The 22,012-nt window shown below is 44.1% G+C and overlaps 1 protein-coding gene across 1 annotated transcript; it reads left to right on the top strand.

The window, feature by feature from the left end:
* Nucleotides 1–288: 288 nt before the first annotated feature.
* Nucleotides 289–21,791, top strand: tmem150b (transmembrane protein 150B; the record flags this gene model as incomplete). Its single annotated transcript, XM_079233568.1, has 8 exons — nt 289–353; nt 919–978; nt 1,106–1,173; nt 1,399–1,526; nt 1,636–1,813; nt 2,463–2,635; nt 10,786–10,918; nt 21,697–21,791. 8 exons carry the CDS (start codon nt 289–291, stop codon nt 21,789–21,791), a joined length of 900 nt encoding a protein of 299 aa, XP_079089694.1.
* Nucleotides 21,792–22,012: the final 221 nt, after the last annotated feature.

Below are 22,012 nucleotides of genomic sequence, written 5' to 3' on the forward strand. Positions count from 1 at the left end.
AAAGTGAGCTGCTTTTTGCTTTGTTATTAAGAATCTCAATTTATTGAAATATATATATATTTTTTTTTCTTTCCCCATGCTCAATGTACACCCATCCTCCAGCAGTAAACGGAAACATTGCGATCATATTGATGGTGAAACACAAAGTTGACTGAACTGTGTGACAAAAGGACAAAGTGCAGCAGTATCCAAAACTCCCACCGTGTGTGTGTGCGCCTAACCTATGACCACTTAGTTGTGTGTGAGAGGTGGTGCTGAAGGTTCCCCCCCAGCAGCAGCCGTCCCGACATGTGGCTGTGGGCTTTGCTCCCCGTCTGCCTGGCGCTCTTTGGCACTGTGGGCATTTGGACTGTGTGAGTATTCAGCTTGCTCCTCTTGTTGACATGTTAATGCTGCTGTTTTATAGAGTCTTGGAAGTGATCTTTATTGAGATCACTTCTGTCCAGAGTGTAACATAATGGGGATTTGTCCACAACAAAGAGCATTTACGACTTGGCTAAAGCACATTAAGACTCCGTGGGTCAGAACCATTACAAGGCCGTTTACTTAAGAGAGTCTTTCATAAAAATACTGCTTTCTTAATATAGTGATTGAAATCCTCTACGTCAAGCTGCAATAAAAGGCACCACACATCTACATGTGAACATCTGCACCTTCTGGGACCAAGAGCGCTGGGAAAAGACAAGGGAGCAAAACGACTATGTATTTATATTATGTAATCCATATGGTAATGCTTCAGATTACTGCCTGCAAATTTAAAGTTGTAAAATGTTCGTACTTCCCTACTAGTTGGTAGAAAAGAGGACGTACGAGTGTAACAAATGTGTATTAAGGAGGGACCTAGCAATACGTTACACTTTAAAAACATTATCAAATAATTACTATAAACTAAACCAGTGGTGGTTTTCTTCTCGTCAGGTTTGCTGTCGCTGTGTCGAATGGATCAGTCAACCTCACAGCAGGAGTCCCGTTCATCAGGTGGGTTTGATTCCTCTGAGAGAGCACGAGGAATCATTTCAGCAGTGAAAGCGATGCAGCCGAGCCAAATCCGGTTGTGAATAACTTCATGATGAATAATTATTGTGTTCTCATCCGCCCGGTGTAGTGAGTGTGGCACGTACCCCCCTCAGAGCTGCCTCTTCTCCCAGATCTGCAGCATCTGCTCTGTTTTAGGTAATGACAGGATATATTCTAACATCATTGGTGCTGTCCATCATATGATCCCGTCTCTCAAATTGATTTCCCATGGATCAGGGCTGTAGTAGGGAAGCCTTAATTGTCTTATCATCACCACTGAGGGCCAGGGGGAGTTCTATTTTAAGTTGACTCCATTTTTCTGTGTTCCTTTTAATCAATTCTTCTGAAGTGCCTTCTCGGTCTTCTGCCCTCGTCTCTCAGCCCTGTGGATTGTGGTGATCCGCTTCCAGCAGGTAAGAGACTGTGGTAACCACGGGAAGGCCAATGTAGCCAGCATCGTTTTGGGATTCATCTCCTCCGCGGGAATCTCCATCGTTGGCAACTTCCAGGTACAAACGTTCAAAAGGCAATGCATAGAATCATATAGGACTTTTATTTCCCTGTCTCTCCCCCTTAAGAACCATTCAGTGCTCACTAATCTCTTCCCTCTCTGTCTAGCAATCCGTTTTACAGGATATTCACCTCTTGGGAGCGTTCCTGGCTTTCTTCCTGGGCCTGGCCTACTTCTGGGTGCAGCTGTTTCTAACCTACAGAGCTCAGCCGTCTCAGGACCGATGCTGGGTCGGCCCGGTCCGGGCCACCTGCTGCATCCTCTGTACCGTCCTGGTCATCGCCAGTATCCTTCCAGACGTATGCACTCAGGGAAAAACATATTCCAGTGAATATAAGACACAAGCTAAATTGTCCTTGTGAGAAATTATTAGGAATACAATGATTATAAAAAGGGTGCTTATTGTTGCAACCACAGTTGTAATGCACAGCTATTAGACAATAGTGGGTTTTTTTGGGATGGTATTTCACATAACTAATTATCTTACATTTCAACAATTTATCCTTAATGATTAGTTATTTATTTCAACAATTATCCACAACTTTTAGCCAACTATTAACCAGCCACATGTTAACTATTTAGATCATTTATCCACAACTTATGACACTATAACTATTTCAACTGTTGCTATTGTTCATAATTTAACTGTATAAACGTTTATCCATCACCTTAGACCCCTCATTGGGAATCACTGCTCTAGACTATAGTGGGTTAGGGTGTAATACGTTATTGCCACAATTTACTATTAAAATCGTTTGCGACCACAAACCAAGACAGGAAACTGCAGACAGAGAGGCACAAGAGGAAAGGGCTGATAATTCAAATACACACACACACACACACACACACACACTGAGGCAAAATCAAATTTTTTACCAACCATTTGATTTGTGTTTATTTGCTGCTCCACTCCTTGACCGCTCGTTCCCTCCAGTGATCGTTCTCGCCAACACAGGCTCTCCCTCTGGGGCTGCCGTGTGTGAATGGGCCTTGGTCATGTTGTTCTTCTGCCTATTTGGCCTTTTTGTAGCCGAGTTCAGACACATCGACGGCCACCACCTCACTGTGCAGAAAGCAGCTCCCGGGAACGACCGCAGCGCCGCCTCAGTAGAGATCAATCCTTATGTCACAAATGCACTTAGCTGAACAACGCCAGTGCCTGTGGCTCAAAAACAACAATCCTACCTGCAGTTCACATCTTGACTTTCATGTTGCATGACTTGTTCTGTATCTGAAACACTACACTGTGTAATATATTTTTATATTTGCTATTTTTGAAAGAGTCGATTATATCAGGTTTGATAGCTGTATATTTGAATCTTTTAATAAAAGTGTTATTTGAATCTTTTTATCTCATGCTGTCTCTCAAGTGTTTGACAACATTATCTTTCTATTTCTTTAAAATGAAAATCTGATGATTAATTGTTTGACTCAGTCTACAGAAGTTAAACTGCAATAAAGGTACACTAACACATGGTGGCACCATTCAACTGTCATTCAATCTGCACAGTGCTTTGATGTCTATTTAATAATCCCCCTTTTAAGGTAATTTATATCTCATACATTTATCCACAGATCATTCACTCATACATATATATCGTTATCTCTAATATTTATTCCCTAATTACCTCATCTTCCCTTTCTCAGCTCTGTATTTCATACTCTGTAACAATGTCTCTTATTATTTCATAGACAGAGAATACCAGGAAGAGTCTGGTCTTTTCCCCCCTCGCTCTCCACCTGCCAGCTGGATGTAACACAATAGAGGACGGGGAATAGAAACGGAGGATGGAGTTATGCAGGAAAGGTTTTGCTTGAGACAAAAAATGTTTTCCTTATGACATAATGAGAACTGTAACTCATTATTTTACACATTTAAGCTTTTATTTTGAAGGGCTTTGCAAAAGATTCTCATCATAGCTCTGCAATACTAATCAAAATGCATGTTAGTCCATAATAAAACATTTTTTTCAAATCATTGAAGTTGCCTTCACAGTAACCGCACCGGCCAGCAGGGGCGCTGTGGAGCGATGCTGGCTGGTGATCATTAATCTTGATGGGAAAATAGAGCTCTGGCGCCGTGCCAGCATGTCTTTTGGAAGATGCCTCTAGTTTAGACAGAGGTTAGACATTCAGCACAATTGGTCAGGGCTATTTGAGATGGGCAAAACAATGGCGCTCTCAGCCGTGCAGATAGTGGGACAGGTCCTCCTCTTGGCTCCGGCACTCAAACTATGTCTCTCATCCAACTTCTCTGTTTATTTTACACATATTGTCTCGTTGGCACGGCCTCCGCTCGTACTTCGTGCTCAAATGTCTTCACTTTTATTTGTATCTTTTTATTGATGTCATTAGAAAATAGAAATCACTGGGGGCATGTAGGGAAGCCTGTGCTGGGAATACTGGGCCTCCAGTGTCCTGCTGCGTCCCGACAGCATTCTTTCACATACTCCGCGCTGTGTGATCACCAGAGGGGGGCTTTGGCGAGCGGGCACAGGGATCAGACGGACAGCTCGGAATTCTATGGGAATTTCTCAAGTGTTGTTGGTTACCAGTGTTTCTGCTGCAGACGGCATGCAGGTTTGCTCCTTACGTGTGTGGTGAAACAAAGCATTTCTCAGGGTCTCTGATGAACTAGTTTACTGCAGCCGATCGGCAACGTGAACTTCAGGTCGCCCGCATTCACTTCAAAATGCAGACGTGCGCCCGGGACGAAAAGCTGAGAGGTCTTGGTTTGTCCCGCCTTGAATACAAGCGTTTGAGCCCGTTGAAGCTCACTTCTGATATTTGCAATCTATGTTATGCAATCTGAAATGACCATATGTTCTTGAATTATCCAGCCGATCGTGCAGAGGAATTCAGAGGGAAAGCGTTGGCGCCAAAATACTCTCAGGCCTGCTGTTTTCATTAGTGGGTATAAAAGGCGTCTGACAAAGTCATACGACTCATAAAATCACCTGTTGCGATGTGCAATGACTGGGAGGCCCTTGATGTAAATGTCAGAAAAAGGTCTGGATCCTCTATTGTTGTGTGAGAGAACACGGTTTATGTGACGCCCGCCTTGTTGCTTTTGACTTGGATTCAAGAAAAGAGGCGCACGCTTTCTCGGCCTATTCTGTAATCTCTCCCAACACCTGCTCGCGCTCTCGTCCCTCTTATCCTCTCAACAGCTCTGCACCAGGAACAATAGCAAAGGCCTTCCTATCGATGCGGCGGAGCGGTCGCCTCCATATTCGCTATCGAACATCGCCGCTCGGGCCTCAGTCTGTCGGCCAAATCCTGGGCATTCCCTCTCGAAAAAACCGGCCACTTCACCCGCAAGACAGATCTGCCAAGCGGGAAGGTTTGGAGAGGAGCTAAGTGTTATGAGATGAAGAGGACGGAGGGGCAGGTACAGAAGAGATATGGGATTGTCCAGAAGTGAGCGAGCTAGATGTAGAGGCTGATATAGAGAGGCAAAGAGAAAGATCGACATAGTGATAGAGTCAGAAGAGAGAGAGAATAAAGAAGAGTGGGCACCAGCAGCCGTGATCTCACCCTCCTCTACTCTCCTCTGGCAGCGGCATCCAGAAAGCTGCCCTTTCGCTGAAAAATGCCAAGCGCACCGCATTCCTCCAGCGCCACACAAAGGCCCTCCCTCGTCTCAGCTGCACAGGCACAATCAGACAAGGGATAATTATATAATTAGGCTGGCTGGTGCAGACAGGGACCCTCAGATGGTGTGTTGGTGTGTCATATTTATGTTATCAGACAATGAAGAGAGTCTGGTCTTATCAGAGGAGGCAGCAGAGTGTGTGGGGGGCTCCAGCTGTGGCACTTAGGAGCGGATTGTCACGACGGAGAAGAACGGGTCGATAGAACGACCTCCAACATGTGGCCCGGCCGAGATCAGGGCCCGTATTGTGTGCGTGTGTGTGTGTGTGTGTGTGTGTGTGTGTTGGATCCTGGGGTATGTGAAGAGGTGGGGACTTTTGGGGTCCGACAACCAGACATAGAAGACTAAACTGAATGGATGGCATGCTGCTGGATGTTACTTAACACGGCTAAATGTAGAAAAGTGGATATTGTCACAATAATTTTTCATAGAACTTGAAGGCCACTACTACCATCTGAGTGGGGATGCTGGACATTTCAAATTTGTATCCATTACTTTAATTTTTTTTAAGCTAACTAGCTAATTCAGCAATTTTTTTTGCAATTTACCCGTTGCCATTCCAACCTGTTGTCCACTCCCTTTAGCCTTTTCTACTGGTATCCACTACTTTGAGCTAATTAACTGTTTATCCATTGCTGAATCTATTTTGACAGTTTCTAATTATTATTCTCAGCTGTCTACTTTAATTATTTTTTCTTTCCAGCTAATTTTGCTAATTTCAACCATTTCTCCATCCCTTCAGCTGTCATCATTATCCCGTTTTATTTAGCGACCAACTTGATCTGTCTATCCATTAATTGATCTGTCTATCCATTAATTGATCTGTTTATCTATTACTTGATCTAGTTTAACAATGCATCCATTACTTTGAGCTAACTGTTGAGACTGCTCTGCTCGCTTGCCCAACATTTTTTCATCTGCTCTGAACACATGGTGGTGTTCAGGTCTTACATCTGACACGACACATGGATATATATATATATATATATATATATATATATATATATATATATATATATATATATATATATATATATATATATATATATATATATAAGAAGCCATAATATATATATATATATATATATATATTTTTTTTTTCAAATGTATTCAGTTACTCCCCAATCTTTCCCTGTACCCGTGGTAGCACGCTGCAGTGGACCCGTCACTGCAGTAAACGACCACTAAATTTACCAAACAGACCACCTCTTCCCTCTTTCGAGGCAGGATCCACGCTCCCAGACGAGAATTGAGCCAGTGTCCCGCTCGGTTGGCCTCCACCCAACAATCTCCCCTCGCACCGTGGCCTTGGCTTTGGGTGTGTCTCCACTCGCACGGGACAGCACAGAATAGACTATTGTTGATCGCACAAGACAGCGAGCCAGGGGAAGAGGGAGGGGGGCGGTGTTGGGGAGGGGAGATGGTGGAGGGCAGGAGGGGCGGGGCGGGGGGAATGAGCTTTCAACGAGCGAGCGAGAAGCACATGGACAATGAAGCGTATGGCTCCCCTCCCACTTACATGTGCACTGATGTAGAGCCACTGGACATTTATTCACATGCACACATGCACATGCACACGCACACACACACGCACGGTGCCCAGTCTTTCTCCCGCCAATGTTTCCTCATACATGTAGTGTTTTGTTTTTTGAGATCAACATTCAGGCCCAGAAGGCCGTGCATGTTCACAATGATCTGTATCAAGAGACACCCAGCAATACACAAACATCAAATAAACATTTTAGGAAATAAGCTGATTCACTCTCTTACAGAAAGGTAGATGAGAAGATCAGTACAACTCTCCTATCCTTACGATAAATATGACGTTACAACCAGCAGCCCGTTAGCTTAGCTTAGCACGGAAACAGGAAACGGCCTGCCTGGACTCTGTCCAGAGGTAACGAAATCCGCCTTCCAGCGACTGGAAGTCCCGGCTCATTTGATTATTCATATGGAAATGAGGTGCAAGAATGACAGGTTGCGATGTGCAGGAAGATATAATATAATAGAAACGTCTTCTGAAGGGTATATTTGTTGATGATAGTTAGCCTACAGCTGTGTGGAAACGACACCGAAGCGAACACCTGCTGAAGCCTGTCAGACCTCCTGACAAGATTAAAGTGAAAACTGTGAGGTAGATTTCTGAGGTTACCTTTACTGTACCCTGTTGTAATGTTCTGGCATTTGTTCAAGGCACAGCATAGATTTGTTCTGATAGATTTTTAGCTTCTGGGCAACCTTGCATTTTCGAGAGGGTAGAAAATCAATGTGAAACGCATGGTTTGCTTTGGAAAAGTAATGTGAACCAATGAGCTGAAACGTGCAGAACCAGTATAATATGGTACATTCCCATTACTATTCAGATGGTTCTTTCGGCCTTAACACTTTCTGTGTTGACACGCACGAGAAACGGGAAAGATTTTTTTGTCTCACCTGAAAAAAGCCGCAGGCTGCTGTTTGCCTGAAACATCAGCAAACAGTCATTAGCACTTACGAGGCTCCGATCGTCTGTGTCTTTGCTGAGATTACTGCTTTTGAACGCGTGGAAAAATAGATCTTCATACGGTAGAAAGTATCACTCTCATGGCAACAAAAACAACCGCCTTCAATTACAGATTGCCATCCAGCTTGGAGAGGATATTCACATGCAACCCTCTGCTGCAGAACTATATTTGGGCTTCAGACATTTTTTTTTAAATGGTGAGAAACTACTGGCTCAGTAGAAATGTGTGCCATCACCCGGGCTTTCTGTTTGTGATCGTGCTGCTTTTAGATGTTGGCAGCAATATCTGAAGCTTTGTTTTACCCCAGAGGTTTGCGTTTCTTTGTAGCGTTGGTAAACATTTTCCAGAGAAAAAAAAAGGATTGGGCAGAGGTCAGGTTTATTGGCATGGAAAATAAATTAGAAACAAAATACTTTTTTTACATTTTTTTCATCGCATTCCATGGTATTTGACTGGTGACATAAAAAAGTAAACTACAGAATCCATGATTTGTGAGCTTTACCATTAATGGCGGCTGATATAATCGGACTAAACTGATAGATCCGTCACGTTGTGTGACTGATCTGAGCCTCTGAGGCCTTCAGATGTCTCACCACACCGGCTTAACAAAGCCAGACTTGAATGCGCCGCGTCATGGGTCACTTACCCACAATAACTGTGACATGATCAATAAGTCAGCATCAAGGTCAGAGAGGAGGGTGTCAAGGTCACTCTCTAATTGTCCAAATCCCCCCTCTGCATGCTAACCTTCTGCATGGTGCTATGGGCGGGCCATAACGTCCTCTCTAACGTCCTGACCTTTTTGTCTTGTTGGAGGACTTCAGAGCGGGCAGAGGGGTATAGCTGCTGCGCCCCCGACAGAAAGTACATGCAGGCAGGGATTATGTAATGGCCATGACATTTTGGAGTGGGCTGTGACCTGCTCTGCTCCTTCATTGCTTTGAGGATCAGTCAGACGTTTGCTCAGAGTTCGGCGCCACTCGTGGGCTGCATTGATGTCTTGATGCAGCATCAGCAGTTCCAGCAGAAAGGCTCGTCACAGGCTCCCTCTGTGCGCTGCACGGCGACAAAGACGTCACTATCCACGCCGCGCGGCACCCAAGATGTCACCGGATGAAGCTTTGAGTCGTCCTCCACTCCAGGAGGGGCTTTGTGGCTTTGCTTGAATGTTTTCAGCGTCACTAGAAGGCCGTGTACACCTCTAAAGGTGTAAAGTTGGTCTGTGCTCACCTTAAATCTTAGTTAAAGACTTTGTGACATCACAACTAGGCTGTCACTTATTGACTTTTTTGTTGAATAAATTATGAGACAACTATGATTCTGTTTTTTGTCTAATGGAGCAGAAATGAGCAGATTTCACCGCACATACAGGAAGCATGTTTTTATTTTTTAAACATTTACTGCCAATATGGAGACATAATTGTACAGTTTTTAGGTTGAAGGAAAATAAGAAAGGTGATGACAAAATTGGGGATATTTGTTGATGAATACATTATTATCTTATACGTGTAGTGGACGAAAAACACACAATTAAGTTATTTTCACTGTTTGAAGGTGCACAAAGTCTCAAAGTGCATCGTTGAAGTATATTTAACACGTGTTCACAATTTATCAGGTATTTTAAGTTAGTCTGGCCGATTAAACCTCTTCCCCACACTGTGTGGACGTCTATAGACCAACAGAGTGACACCTTGATCATTCTTATTGGTCGATGAGGATTTCAAAGCCCGAGCAGAGGTCTCATCAGCCAGAGTAACTGACAACAGAAGCTTTAACACATTCAGCCAATAGTCCCTTCACTGCCGGGACAGCAGTTATTGTTGTGTGGATAAAAGCAGATGTTTTTCATTGGCTGGAGATCTCACATGAACCTGAAGTGCAATCCAAGGCCGGGCCGGGCCGGGCCATGGGAAACTTCACGTCAAAGAAGTTCACCCTTCAACGTATGTAACCTTTTTTTCTCCTCGCATGGTCCGGCCAGCATTTTCATATTTCATTGGTATTTCCGGATGGCTCCCACATTTGCAAAATAAAGGCCATCAGAGTAATCATTATAATGTTGGAACAATAATAACTGGGGGAACTGAATGAAAGCTTGGAGAGGCTTGTTGACCTTTCGGAGCTAAACTGGTCCTGGCTTCTGTCTGTGCACTGCTGGGCCCATTGTGTTCCCAGACCTTATCATTGTGCTGCAGTTTCCTCTCCCTGCTGCGTGTGCGCACACGCGCATGTGAGCGTATGAGTTGATGCTCGTGAGAGGGCCCTGTCCTTGTGTTTAAATGTGTGTGTGTGTGTGTGTGTGTGTGTGTGTGTGTGTGTGTGTGTGTGTGTGTGTTTGTGTGCTTGTGTTTTAGTAAACTGGGTCGGCGTACAACAAAGTACAGAGGCTTGAAGAGTGATACATGCTGTTTCACACTTGCTGGACCCCCCCTCTCTCACACACACACACACACACACACACACACACACACACACACACACACACACACACACACACACACACACACACACACACAGGGTTGCTGATTAACTTTGGATTCAATATTTGAATCCAAATGTGGCAGCATGGCATGTGCCTTTTTAATTAAATATATTTTGTTGTATATGTGTTTGTGCTACTTTAGTAGTACTAATGATGTAGGTATATTTGTTTTGTCAACATTCACACTTGTCAACAAAACTCCAGCAAAAAAAACAACGACAAATTCAACAAATTGTTTTATTAATGCATACACATTCTATCCTCATTTGATGAATGGATATGATCTCACAGATATGTCAATTCGAACATAAGTGCAGAGAAAAGCACCAAGATCCAACGGTAATATAATAATCATTTTCTTCCTTCGACATCACTTCTCCATCAATGCTTTCGCTAAAACCTCCTGAAAAAACCCAAACCAGACTCTCAACAGTGAGGCTCATTCATAAAAGTTAAAAGCTGATGAAAGCTGCAGTTATCAAAGTATTAGTACAACTCAGGAATGAGTGACAGCTTCTGCTCTCACCAGTCTGTCCCTCACGTTAAGAAAGAAAAAAAAAGTAAGAACCACCGCCTCCACCTGTTTCCCTCCTCCTCCTCCTCTTCCTCCTCCCAGAACTTCTCCACCGACTGGTGTGGGAGCGGGACGTCCTATGATGTCACGGTCAGCTCTGTTCTCCCGGACAATACACCCACACCTTCGGGGCTTCCCCTGCCCTGGCAACAGGGGGAGCTGTTGTGTCCTGCTGGTATGTGTGCTGTGACTCATTGCCTCCTTTCTCCCACGCAGTCATTCTCTCACTCACTCTCACACACACACACACACACACACACACACACACACACACACACACACACACACACACACACACACACACACTGAAACAGCCGTCCACAGCTGCTGTCGGCCGGAGCTCCATAGTGATACGCACACATACACAAACACACGGTGCATCATTGGGTATACAGTGCAGCGCACGGACAAAAGGGACGCGGGCTTCATGTGGGATGTGGGGGCGGGCCGATGGAGATGTTGCCCGGGGCAACTGATATCCCAACACAGCTCTGACCCCAGTAACGCCCGTGGCTTATTGAATCAATGGCAGTATTGATACATATGGAGAGAGTGAGACAACAGAGGAAAGAAATGAAGGAAGGACTGTGTGTGTGTGTGTGTGTGTGTGTGTGTGTGTGTGTGTGTGTGTGTGTGTGAGAGAGATAGTTGCAGAGTATGTATGCTTTCCTTTATTGATTTTACCTAAATACTGAAACTCAAAGCCCTGTATGGTGCGAGTGTGTGTGTGTGTGTGTGTGTGTGTGTGTGTGTGTGTGTGTGTGTGTGTGTGTGTGTGTGTGTGTGTGTGCGTGTGTGTGTTATTAGTGTCCGTGGAAAAATTATGGGCCAGTGTAGTGCATTTATTAACTCAGCGATTAAATGCATGTAATACAGAACTATATGAGTTATGTCCTTTAAAGAAAACGGTAACACTATTTTATTTTCACAACAGATATTAGGAGAAACTGTGAAGCTGTAAACACAACACCGGCACAAAAGTAGTTGATAGTACTTTTAACAGTTGTCTAATTATTAGCATCCCTTTTGCTCTGTTTTGGTCTCAACCAACTCCTGATGGATATAAGTTGCTCTTTAGGTGCTAAGCGCTCCCCTGTGTTCACCAATTAGTCGCTCTTTGCTAAAACAGCTGTCTGCTGCTGGAAAGATATGAAACTAAACCCCCCCGCCTCATAAATATCTGAAAAGTGCTAAAATGCTTCCTAATGCTGTGGGAATCAGTTGGATGCCAATTCTCTTTGTTTGTCCATCACTATGCCAACCCTATCGCCTCATAGTAATTTGATCAACTGTTAATATCAAAAATAAGTATTAGTACATCTTCAATTACATTACAAAAGATCATTTGTAAAGTGTAGCCAGTACCTCTTTTAACAAACATAATGCTTTGAAATCAGACGATGATGTCACACAAATAATCTGCTGTTAAGGAGGAAGTGAACCGTAAACGATAGGAAGTAAAAACTATAGAACTACAACAATCTGTTGCACAAATATAACTGGCCAGTATGGGCCTATTCATAATAATGCACTCTTGAAGTCACCTGAAGCACACAGGAGAAAAACACTTGCACCAGCGAGCCATTTTGTAGGTGCTGTCTGTTAATACAGCGGCACGTCGTCCATACATCCTGACATCCGGACGCTGGTGAAACGATAAAAGTCGGATGCTGACAGGATCTATGGCTGATCCGCTGATGTTGGGGCCGATAAGGGAGTATCTACCACAAACTATCAAAGCTATCCCACTATTGTTCCCCACGCACAGGAAGCAAGGTTTGTTGTGTTATTGTTGGATGAGGGAGAAAGAGGGAGGGAGCTGGAATAAGTGTGTGTGTGTGTGTGTGTTGCCCACTACAGCATGTGTGTGTGATTTATGTCTTTGTCTTCATGGCACCGGGTGTGTCCCGTGTGTGTGTACATTGATCGGTGTGTTGTATTTCGCAGTAAAGGGGAAGCCATCGGTACCTGAGTCAGAGCGGAAGAGGAGCCTCTGCTCAGCGGAACCTGGAGCCGTGCAGGAAGACACCTGGGAGCTGAGGGAGAACAAACAAACCCAGAGAAGGGAAGAGGAAGAAGAGGGAGAGGAGAGGCAGGATGAGGAGGGGAATTAAACAGAAAGAGAGAGAGAGAGAGAGAGAGAGAGAAGCTGCCGTTGAAGCCATGTGGAGTCCAGGAAGAGAGAGTTCCGGTTTATTACGTCGGTGAAGCATCATTGAGATTGAGCTGCTGGAGAAGAAGTTGGTTTGTGAGGGACTAGTGCAGTAGTACAATGAAACAACAGTATGTGTTTTATGTCTGGAAATAACTGGCATTATGAGACCTAACAAATAAAGAAGACACTTAGAAACAATGCAGCCCAGTCACATTGTAACAGTCTATACTTTTTTGGTACTCGGTCTCCTTTCATAATTCATTTTAGACGACCGTCACAACTCCCCTGAGTTGATTGGAGGGTTATTCAGATCACCTGTTGAGGTCACCGGCTCCTAGGTAACAATTGAGAGCAGCTTGGTGCATTTCAGCTCTTGGCCAATCAGAGTGTGAGGACAGCCATTTTTTTTAGGGTTTAAGAGAGGGGGAGAACTAAACCCTCAGGGTGTGCTGGTCCTTACGCGACTTAATGCAGACCTCACTTTAGAAGACGCAGCCAGGAAGTCTGATCTTAAGGGCCCTGTTGAGACTTCTTTGCTTTTGTGTTTTTTTCTGAATGAGTGTTTATTGAAACCCCAATTATACATGTTTCATTATAAAAGACTTGTTTATTATTAAAGAGGTGATTTTCTTCCTGGTGATGAAGAGTTTGAGAACCACTGCTTAATGCTAAGCTAACTGGCTGCTGGCTGTAGCCTTATATTTAACGGACGAACATGAGACTGGTATCAATCTTTGACGGCAACTCTCGACCAGAAAGCAAATATGCGAATGGTGCACTTTTGCTCTAATGTATATAGCACATAGGAAGTCAAAGTACTGAATATAGTGTACTGTACCGTACAGGCAAGACAGACAGCTAACTAGCTAACATTACCTGAACATGAAGTGGACTCAATTCAGTCATCCCACAACCAGCTGTCTACAGCCACTGTTTCAGAAAGTGGAGGACCTCAGCGTGTGTGTGTGTGTGTGTGTCTTTAAGATGAAGGTATGCTGAAAAAGAACGGGTTCTCACGCCACGTTTAGAGGCAAAAGAGTTTAAAACTCAGAGATGGGCGAGAAGCAATAATGGTTGAAAATATGGGGGTACTGGCTCACATGTTCTCTCCTGGAAGACATTCATATGTTGCAGTCAAACAGGGATGGAAGTCGCTGGTTCAGGAATGAACACTTGGGAACTTGAGGGAGAAGCATGCTGACTCCTTTCTGCTCCTCCTTTTGAGAATGCAGGTTTGTTGCAGGACACAAGCAATACTAAACAAGATAAAAACAATGATACAAATGATTTTTGTTCACTTTATTAAACAAAACAACAACAAATCAGACGGACTGGCACAAAGTAACACAGACGCACAGCAGAGAGCTCCCTTCCTGAGAAACGAGGCGCACAGAGGCTCTGCTCTGTTGTCCAGACATCACATCCTTGACACAGTTCCCTGGCTGCCATGCAGCTGAACTGGGCCACTCCAAAGTTTCTTCCCACTCTGTCTCTGCAGATGGCATTGTTTCCAGACACAATTTTCATTGTATCTGGAGTAGGAGGGGACGGAGATCGCTGCTGCAGTCGACGCCAAGCGCTTGTGTACTCGACGACCCTCATTGCCATTGGAGAGACGGCTGCAGCTCCCAGCCACTGACTTCTGGGAGGTAAAGCCTGGATTTCCCCGTTTCCACTCTCCCCAGCTCTTTAACAACTAACGCCTCGCTCTCACCCTCTCATTTAGCACCACTCCTCTCATTTCCTCTCCTCCCCTGTTAAACCATTATGTCCTTTTATTCAAAAGCGCCCCCCTCCCTGCTATGTGCCTACCTGCTCTCAACCCGTCTTCGTGGCTCCATATGTCGGATACCTCCAGCAGCACATTTCTCATTAGACCAATTCTATCTCACTAAAATCTCCACATCACTGCATTCGTGTGAAAATATCCCCAGCTTTAGTTTTAAAGTCGTGGAATCAGACACGTTTTCATACATAAATGTATGCTCATGTGAGATTATATCGTCCCTACTCTCTTTATCTGGGATTACCCAGAATACCCGCTGTTCTACCTCCACTCACCCAGATAGAAAGTGGCTATCTTGCTTCTCCCTTCGACACCGCCAAATCCATTGGATAAGTAATTACCTTCATAATGTAATAAGCAGGTACAACAGAGATATTTAAGGCATTTTCGGATGCAGTTGGGTATTCAGCGCGCCCAGACCTGTCTGATTGTTGGCTTTGATTACAGGCTCCTCGGCTCAGCCAAAGTATTAAAGCGTATGTGTGAGCTACTGTAGAAGGCCGGAGTGCAGAGATTGCGTCTATTGTAGTGTGTGTGGACAGCAGTGGTGACGAGGTGTGTGTGTGTGTGCATGCATGTTCGTGCTGCACATGATGCATGTGGCTGTGAATGCAGGTGTGTGCACGCACTCACCGTGTACAAGCCTTCCAAGAATCTCTGCGGAGGAATTGACACCTGTGTAATTTATGGCGCTGTAAGGATGTTCAACTTTCGGTGAAGCAGCTGCATGGCAACGCAACAAAGAGATGTGCTAGAAAATTACAAATGTGTCAAGCGTGGGTGTGTCTCATTAATTACCTGCCGCCTCCTGATCTCTTTTTTTCAGTGGATCTTTAGAGTCTTTACTTTGCATTAAAGAGACTTGACACAGATGCATAATTATTGATTAATAGATACTAATGAGTAGGTTTTTGTAGACTGTAAAACTGCAGGTTAAAACCAACTTTCTATGTGTCCTAAAAAGAGAATAGCTGTGTCTACTGTGTAATGATACAATGATGTCTACTGATCAAATTAAGGCAAACTCAACAAACAAACATCTGTCGATAAATAATAAAAAAAATGAACCAAGCAAAACAAGTGGAGGCGATAAATCAATTACTCGAATACCATTCTTCTGTTTTTATATGGTGCAATACCAATTTTAATTACGTTTAATTTAGTTTACCAGAAAGAGTGATTGCATTACTTTACTAATTATTCTGCTCTAGTCTAGTCGTTACTTTACTCCATTAAAGGTGTCTTTTTAAACAAAACCTCCACACCCACACGTCACACGGATTCAACACATGCCAAAGCACTTCTCTTGCAACGAGTGCACTTCAACTAAATGTCCTTTTTTGGTCTATTTCCTTTATCAAAATAGAAACTTTAAAAATTTGCTGGCATTTCCACGTCCACTTCCCATTTTTGTTTTGGCCCCCGGGGGTCAGGTTATGACAGCTAGATCAACAATTTCAAATTTGTCATTTGGTAGAGTCGGAGAACAATGTCATGTCCTCTGTTCCAGGATGTGTAAGCTACAAACAGCTCAGCCGAGGCCCGCAGGTTTAGAAAAGGGATCATGTCAGCAAGGGATTGATGTTAGGAATCCTTAATCGGAGGAAGGAAAGAGTGGAATCTATCTGCAATCTATATGTCCAAAGCTCAGGATCAATAAGGCCATGGATCAATCAATCAAGTAAACACACACACACACACACACACACACACACACACACAGTGCTGCTCTCTGAGAGGAATACCAGATGACGGACCATGACACACTCAGCACAGCGTCATCAGGAAGCAACCTTGTAAACAGGAACAACTGGGAGGAGGCTCAGCAACTCAGCAGAAGAAACGGAGAGAGACAAAGTCCACGGAGGCATTTTTAGATCGACCGTTACAAATACACCTGTAATCCCATCTCCCCCTCCTCCATCCGTGGTTTTGTTTCCCGCTCTATTTTTGTTATGGGATGAATCCCGGGCCGCCGTGTTGTTTTGTCTGTCTGACACGCCGGCCCCCTTCACTCCCTCACACCTTCACCTCTCTACTCCCTTTGTGCTCAAGGCTGTCCGTGCTGTGAAGCCTAAATATTATAGAATACACCTTTTTTTTTTTTTTCCCTAAAGAAAACAACTGAATAGTACCATCAAGATACAAGTACACACTCAGTTTGTAATGGTCAAGGCATGTCAGGTACTTTGAGAAGCAACTGAGGTCTGGTACACCAGAAGAAAATGAAAAAAGGGGAAAAAGGAGATATATACATATATATATATTTTCCCCCCTTTTTTCATTTTCTTCTGGTGTACCAGACCTCTGTTGCTTCTCATGGTGTGCAAGCATATTCACACATCACATTATATATGAAAACACATCGGCATAAGTCCGGCAACATGAACAACTTTTAAGTAATGAGAGACAGATTGTAGGAGTATGTTTAAGTGACATTTTCTTCTAAAGTTATGCTTGATTCACTACCACTGGCCTCTTTCTGTTTTTTACTTTTAATATACAAACTGATGCACAATATCCTTAATGTCCTCAACCCTCTTTCTATTTTGGTTTGGCGCTCCCAGCTTTTCTTAGCTTTATCTTGCTTGTGTGCTGGGCCCTTGGGAGGTGTTGAGGCCCCCGGACTACTGCCCTGTTGCTCTCATGGTTGAACCAGCCCAGCTGCGTTTTAGCAGGCATTCTGTTTAACATGGTCACCATCTTTGTTGAGCAAATTTGTATGTTTACGTTTTACCAATTAGGACTCAAAACCACATTGTTAAAGTTTTTTGGAGCTGATGAGCTCGATGACAAGTTGTGGGATTGCCCACGTTTTTACAATGAATGCTGATGAGACCACGAATGCCTGTATGACATGTGATGCTAATCCATTCAATCGTTAAATATTTAAAACACCTTTTGCTTGTTACCGCCATGTGGCCTGGAATAGACGGACTAGCCAATACGTGGTCTGAGTGCTAATACATGTGTCTTATGGTCGACACGTTGGCACATGCACAGAACGTTTGAGAATAACGGATCAGACATCAGGACCCTGAACATGGCCATATTAGTGACAAAGATATTATTATCATATAGGTCTACATGGAATTCATTAGAGTCGTTCCAGTACAGTGGAGAGCAGGGAAGTCCCCTGTGAACCAGGACAGGGAGGGGAGGCTGGCAGAGGAATGCTGCTGTATACAGCCTCTTGGAGCTGAACAAAACCAGGCATTCCTCATGGAGGTGTTTATGCTGCGCGGCGTGGCGTGGTCCATCCTCACTGTTATCTGTTAGCATCAGCACTGTGTTTATCCAACAGAAATAAAACCTCATTTAGAAGAGAGATGTTGACATATTCCCAAATTTGGCAAAGCTTGAAGAAAGCTTTGCCCATAACCCTGCCATTGGGGAAATCCATCATATATATAGATATAGTGTGTGTGTGTGTGTGTGTGGAAAAAATCTCCCCAAAGCCTTTTTTTCTTTGATCAACCCAGCCAGAAATACATGTTCTGACAAATGCCATTTTGACTCAGTCAGTGCTACACATACATGTGTATAAATGAGTTCCTGAAGTTTAGGTATCTCGTTTGATCCACTGAGAACACGATGGTGCAGTTATGTGGGGTCGATGCATGAAGAGCACAGCCTGTAAAGGATGCAGCCTGATGGACTGCTGTTAGCTCTCGTGCAGACTCACAAACTGACTGATTCTCAGATAGAGCAGCTTTTTTGTCTTTCCTGGTTTCCAATCTATTCTGCCAGTTTGCATATCTCAGTGTGTCTGTCTGTCTGTCTTTTCTGCATGCCGTCCCCTCTCTCCGTCCTTGTCTCAGAGTGCATTCCAACAATTCCTCCCTGTCAGTCTCCCTCATTCAGACCCATTCGTTAGAAGCTGGTGACAGATCCCTGCTGACACACGGAGGCCTTCAGCTGCTTTAACTGCTTTAAACTGATCAGAGGTCAATCATCATCAAAAAAAGTCCCACATCTCAGACGGATTATTATTCGGATGTGACTATTCACAGATGATGTTATTTTGTGTGAATATGCTGTTGCTAAAACGTGAATAAACCAAACACGGCTCTCTGCACCTGAATCTACCGCTGTTTTGTCTTTTGATCTGATTCGGTCACATTCCTGCTTCCTGGCATTGGGAAACCTGAGAGCCGGGGTGAGCGGTCGTACTGGAGGCTCGAGGGGCCAACTAATGACTTCCCATTAGCCCATTTGGTGGACATGATCCTCTATTATCTCTGAGTCGCACGCGCCGGAGAGAGTCTATCCCCGCGACTAATCGAGGGTCAATTGTCTCCCATCGGCACTCTGATGCACGTGACGGCGGTGCACCTCTGCGGACACACGTGCTTCAAACCCATGGCGCTTTTGTGCAACACAAATACAGTACATTCATGTTTTTTTTTTCATCTGGAGAAGTGGGGGTGGGAGAAGACCCAACTATGCGATTACTGCGTCAAATTAACCGCTGGAGCTTCTGAGCCAACGACGGAAAGAAGGCATGAAATCAAATGGCATCATTGTTCGACAGGAGATTAGCGCAGGGTGCTGTGACCCTCTCCGGATCTTCTGAAAAGCTCTTAAATATTTGAGCGAGTACTGTCATTTCTCACTCGATTGTTAAGCACAGAGAGCCCTCTGTCCTCCTGAAGTCGGTCGCCAGCTCGGGACACTGAGCGTGTGTTTGTGTGTGTGTGTGTGTGTGAGCCAATATTTGAGGGTGTGTGTGATCTGTTCCACACAACAGTGCTTTAATATGTGTGAATGCTTTTCATGTGACATTTCTGTGTGTATGTGTGTGCACATGCAAGAGTGTATTTGCAAGAATGCATGTTACTTTCCTAAGATGTGCACACACATACACACACACACACACACACACACACACACACACACACGCCCTACTGAGCTTAAAGTACGGGTGCATGTACAGTGTTTCTTGTGAAGTCGTTGCCTCTGTAGAAGATGATGGATGGCCTTATCTGTTTGGGATTGTGCTGAGATGTTACAGCCACAGGTGTGTGCGTGTGTGTGTCTGTGAGAGCGAGTCCTCCATGGTGTGGGACGAATGAAGGTCCCGGTGGGAAAATCCCTACCTCTAGTCAAGAACCTGCTCCTCCTCCTCCTCTTCCTCCTCCTCGTTTCTTCTCAGAAACCCAACACACCCCACACTCATGTGGTGGCTCACTATAAAATGCGTTTTGAGGTGCACAGGGTCGTAAAACTCTGGCGGTGTCGGTAAGAGGAAGAACATCACCAAAACCACCAAAACCCCTTAATTAGCTGTCTTTCTCACGAGTTAAACTCAGCCCCTGGTATACGTTATTATATTAAGTCCATATTTCACTCACCATGAACAAAAGTACATTAGTAAAAGAGTATTTTCATTTTCAAAAATTGTAAATATCTTTTGAACTTTGGACTGTACAAACAAAAATAAGATTTGTCGTACAATTTGACCGTTTCACTTTACATCACCACCTCAGAGCTGCATTGGACCCGTATTCTAAATAACAATTGTTACCCATACTGGCGGTGGCCTTGGCCAAACGTACGAATATGAAACAGAGTGTAAATTTAGCTCCATAGCTCATGCTGTTTCCTCCATCGACTCTTGCTAGAAAAACAATGGCATCCTATTATTCACCGGGCCGTGATTGAACTGGAAGAAAAGACTCGTGAGGACTTTATTCATAGCTGCAGCACAGTGTGTCTGAGAATCCGCTTTAAAAGCTTTTAAAAGCAGAAACAATGTCCGAACTTACAGTTGTGTTCTCAACCGCGCTTCACCTTTTCAAATGTTTGTGTCTAGTGATTAAAAAAAGCGTCTTGCTCTTTCCCCCCCTCGTCACGTGTTACAGGTCCACAAGGTTGGCAGGCTGATAAAGTATTTTTGGGGCTGGGTCGGCTGAGTCTAAACGTGCAGAGTCACCGGCGGGCATTGTCCAAAAATGTTCCCTAAACATGGGTGACCGTCAAAGGTCAGGACTCTGAGAATAAACCCCCGTGATATTTAGAAACACCTTTTTGCCTCCCGATAGCCCAGCTAGGCGTGATGCTGAGGTAACAAGAGGAGTCAGTCGGCATGGCAACTATCCCCGTGACCTCTCCCGCAATAGTAGCTGCATAAAGGTCCGCTATGCAATAGGCTGAATTTAGGGTGATGGGTTATTCATAAGTGTCGACTCTGCCTAAAGCATCTTTTCTATACACTCATTTATGAATTACAAAAGTGGCTCATGCATCTTTATCTTTGAAGTGAAGTCACATAAAGGGTCAACATGGCAAAGTCTCAGTGTCCATGAATGAGATTAGACATGGACGATTATTTTGAGACAGTTATTTAAAGTTACCCATTGTGGATTTTTTTTAAATCATTTATCAACGTGCTATCTGTTAAAAACGCTGGAATAAAATGATAACATGGGATTTGAGCACTCATAAACCATGGTGGAGGAAGTATTCAGATCCTTTACTTCAGCTTTAGTAATAATAGCACAATGGGAATGTACTCCTTTCAAAGTTCAAGTGCTGCCACTCAAAGTCTTTCTGCGGTGAAAGTATATAAATGTACTTAGTATAAATAAAGTAGTTGGCGACAAATGACTGCGTCTTAAATTATCACACAATATTGCATTATTAATACATAGGAACATGTAATAGCATTTTACGACTGTAGTTTGTCAAGTTATTGTTGGCTAGACTGAAATGTAAAGGCTATAGTGGAGTAGATAAAGTAACAACACGTGGAAATATTATATATATCAAACTACGTAAATGCACGTAAAAGCAGAGAGACCACGGAAGTAGTACTTTAGGACCACTGCACTGGCACTATAGGTTGATATGTGTACACCCTCAGAGTTAATAATAATACTAACATGTTAAACCAGATCATTTGGCAGAAACACAATTCAGTTCAACAGACCACAAGGCTTGGTCTGCACATGATATGTCTTAGAGGCGCTGCTGTGCGGCGTGAGGACTGATGTCGCTGCTTTGTGCGCAGGTGATCCCTCGTCCCTCCGGCAGGGGGCGGTAGAGAGGCGCGTGCTCCACCACCACCACCAGCAGCGCTGCGTAATCAGCCAGGTCCAGGGCTGAGGGGCACCGAGCCACACGGGGCTTTGCTCAGTGATAAGACTCCTTGGAAGAAGAGGACCGCCAACTACAGAGCTGACCTGCGACGTTGTTTCAGGACGCTTCTTTTTTTTTGTTTGACGCGTCACGGTTAAAGAGACATTTGACGAGAGAAGTCAATTGGATATATTTTAAATAAAGCTGGACATCCTTGGAATAATTGAAACTTTACACACTTTCTGAGA

The sequence above is a fragment of the Taurulus bubalis genome (genome assembly GCF_910589615.1).
Source record: "Taurulus bubalis genome assembly, chromosome: 17".
In the NCBI taxonomy this organism is placed as follows: Eukaryota; Metazoa; Chordata; class Actinopteri; order Perciformes; family Cottidae; genus Taurulus; species Taurulus bubalis.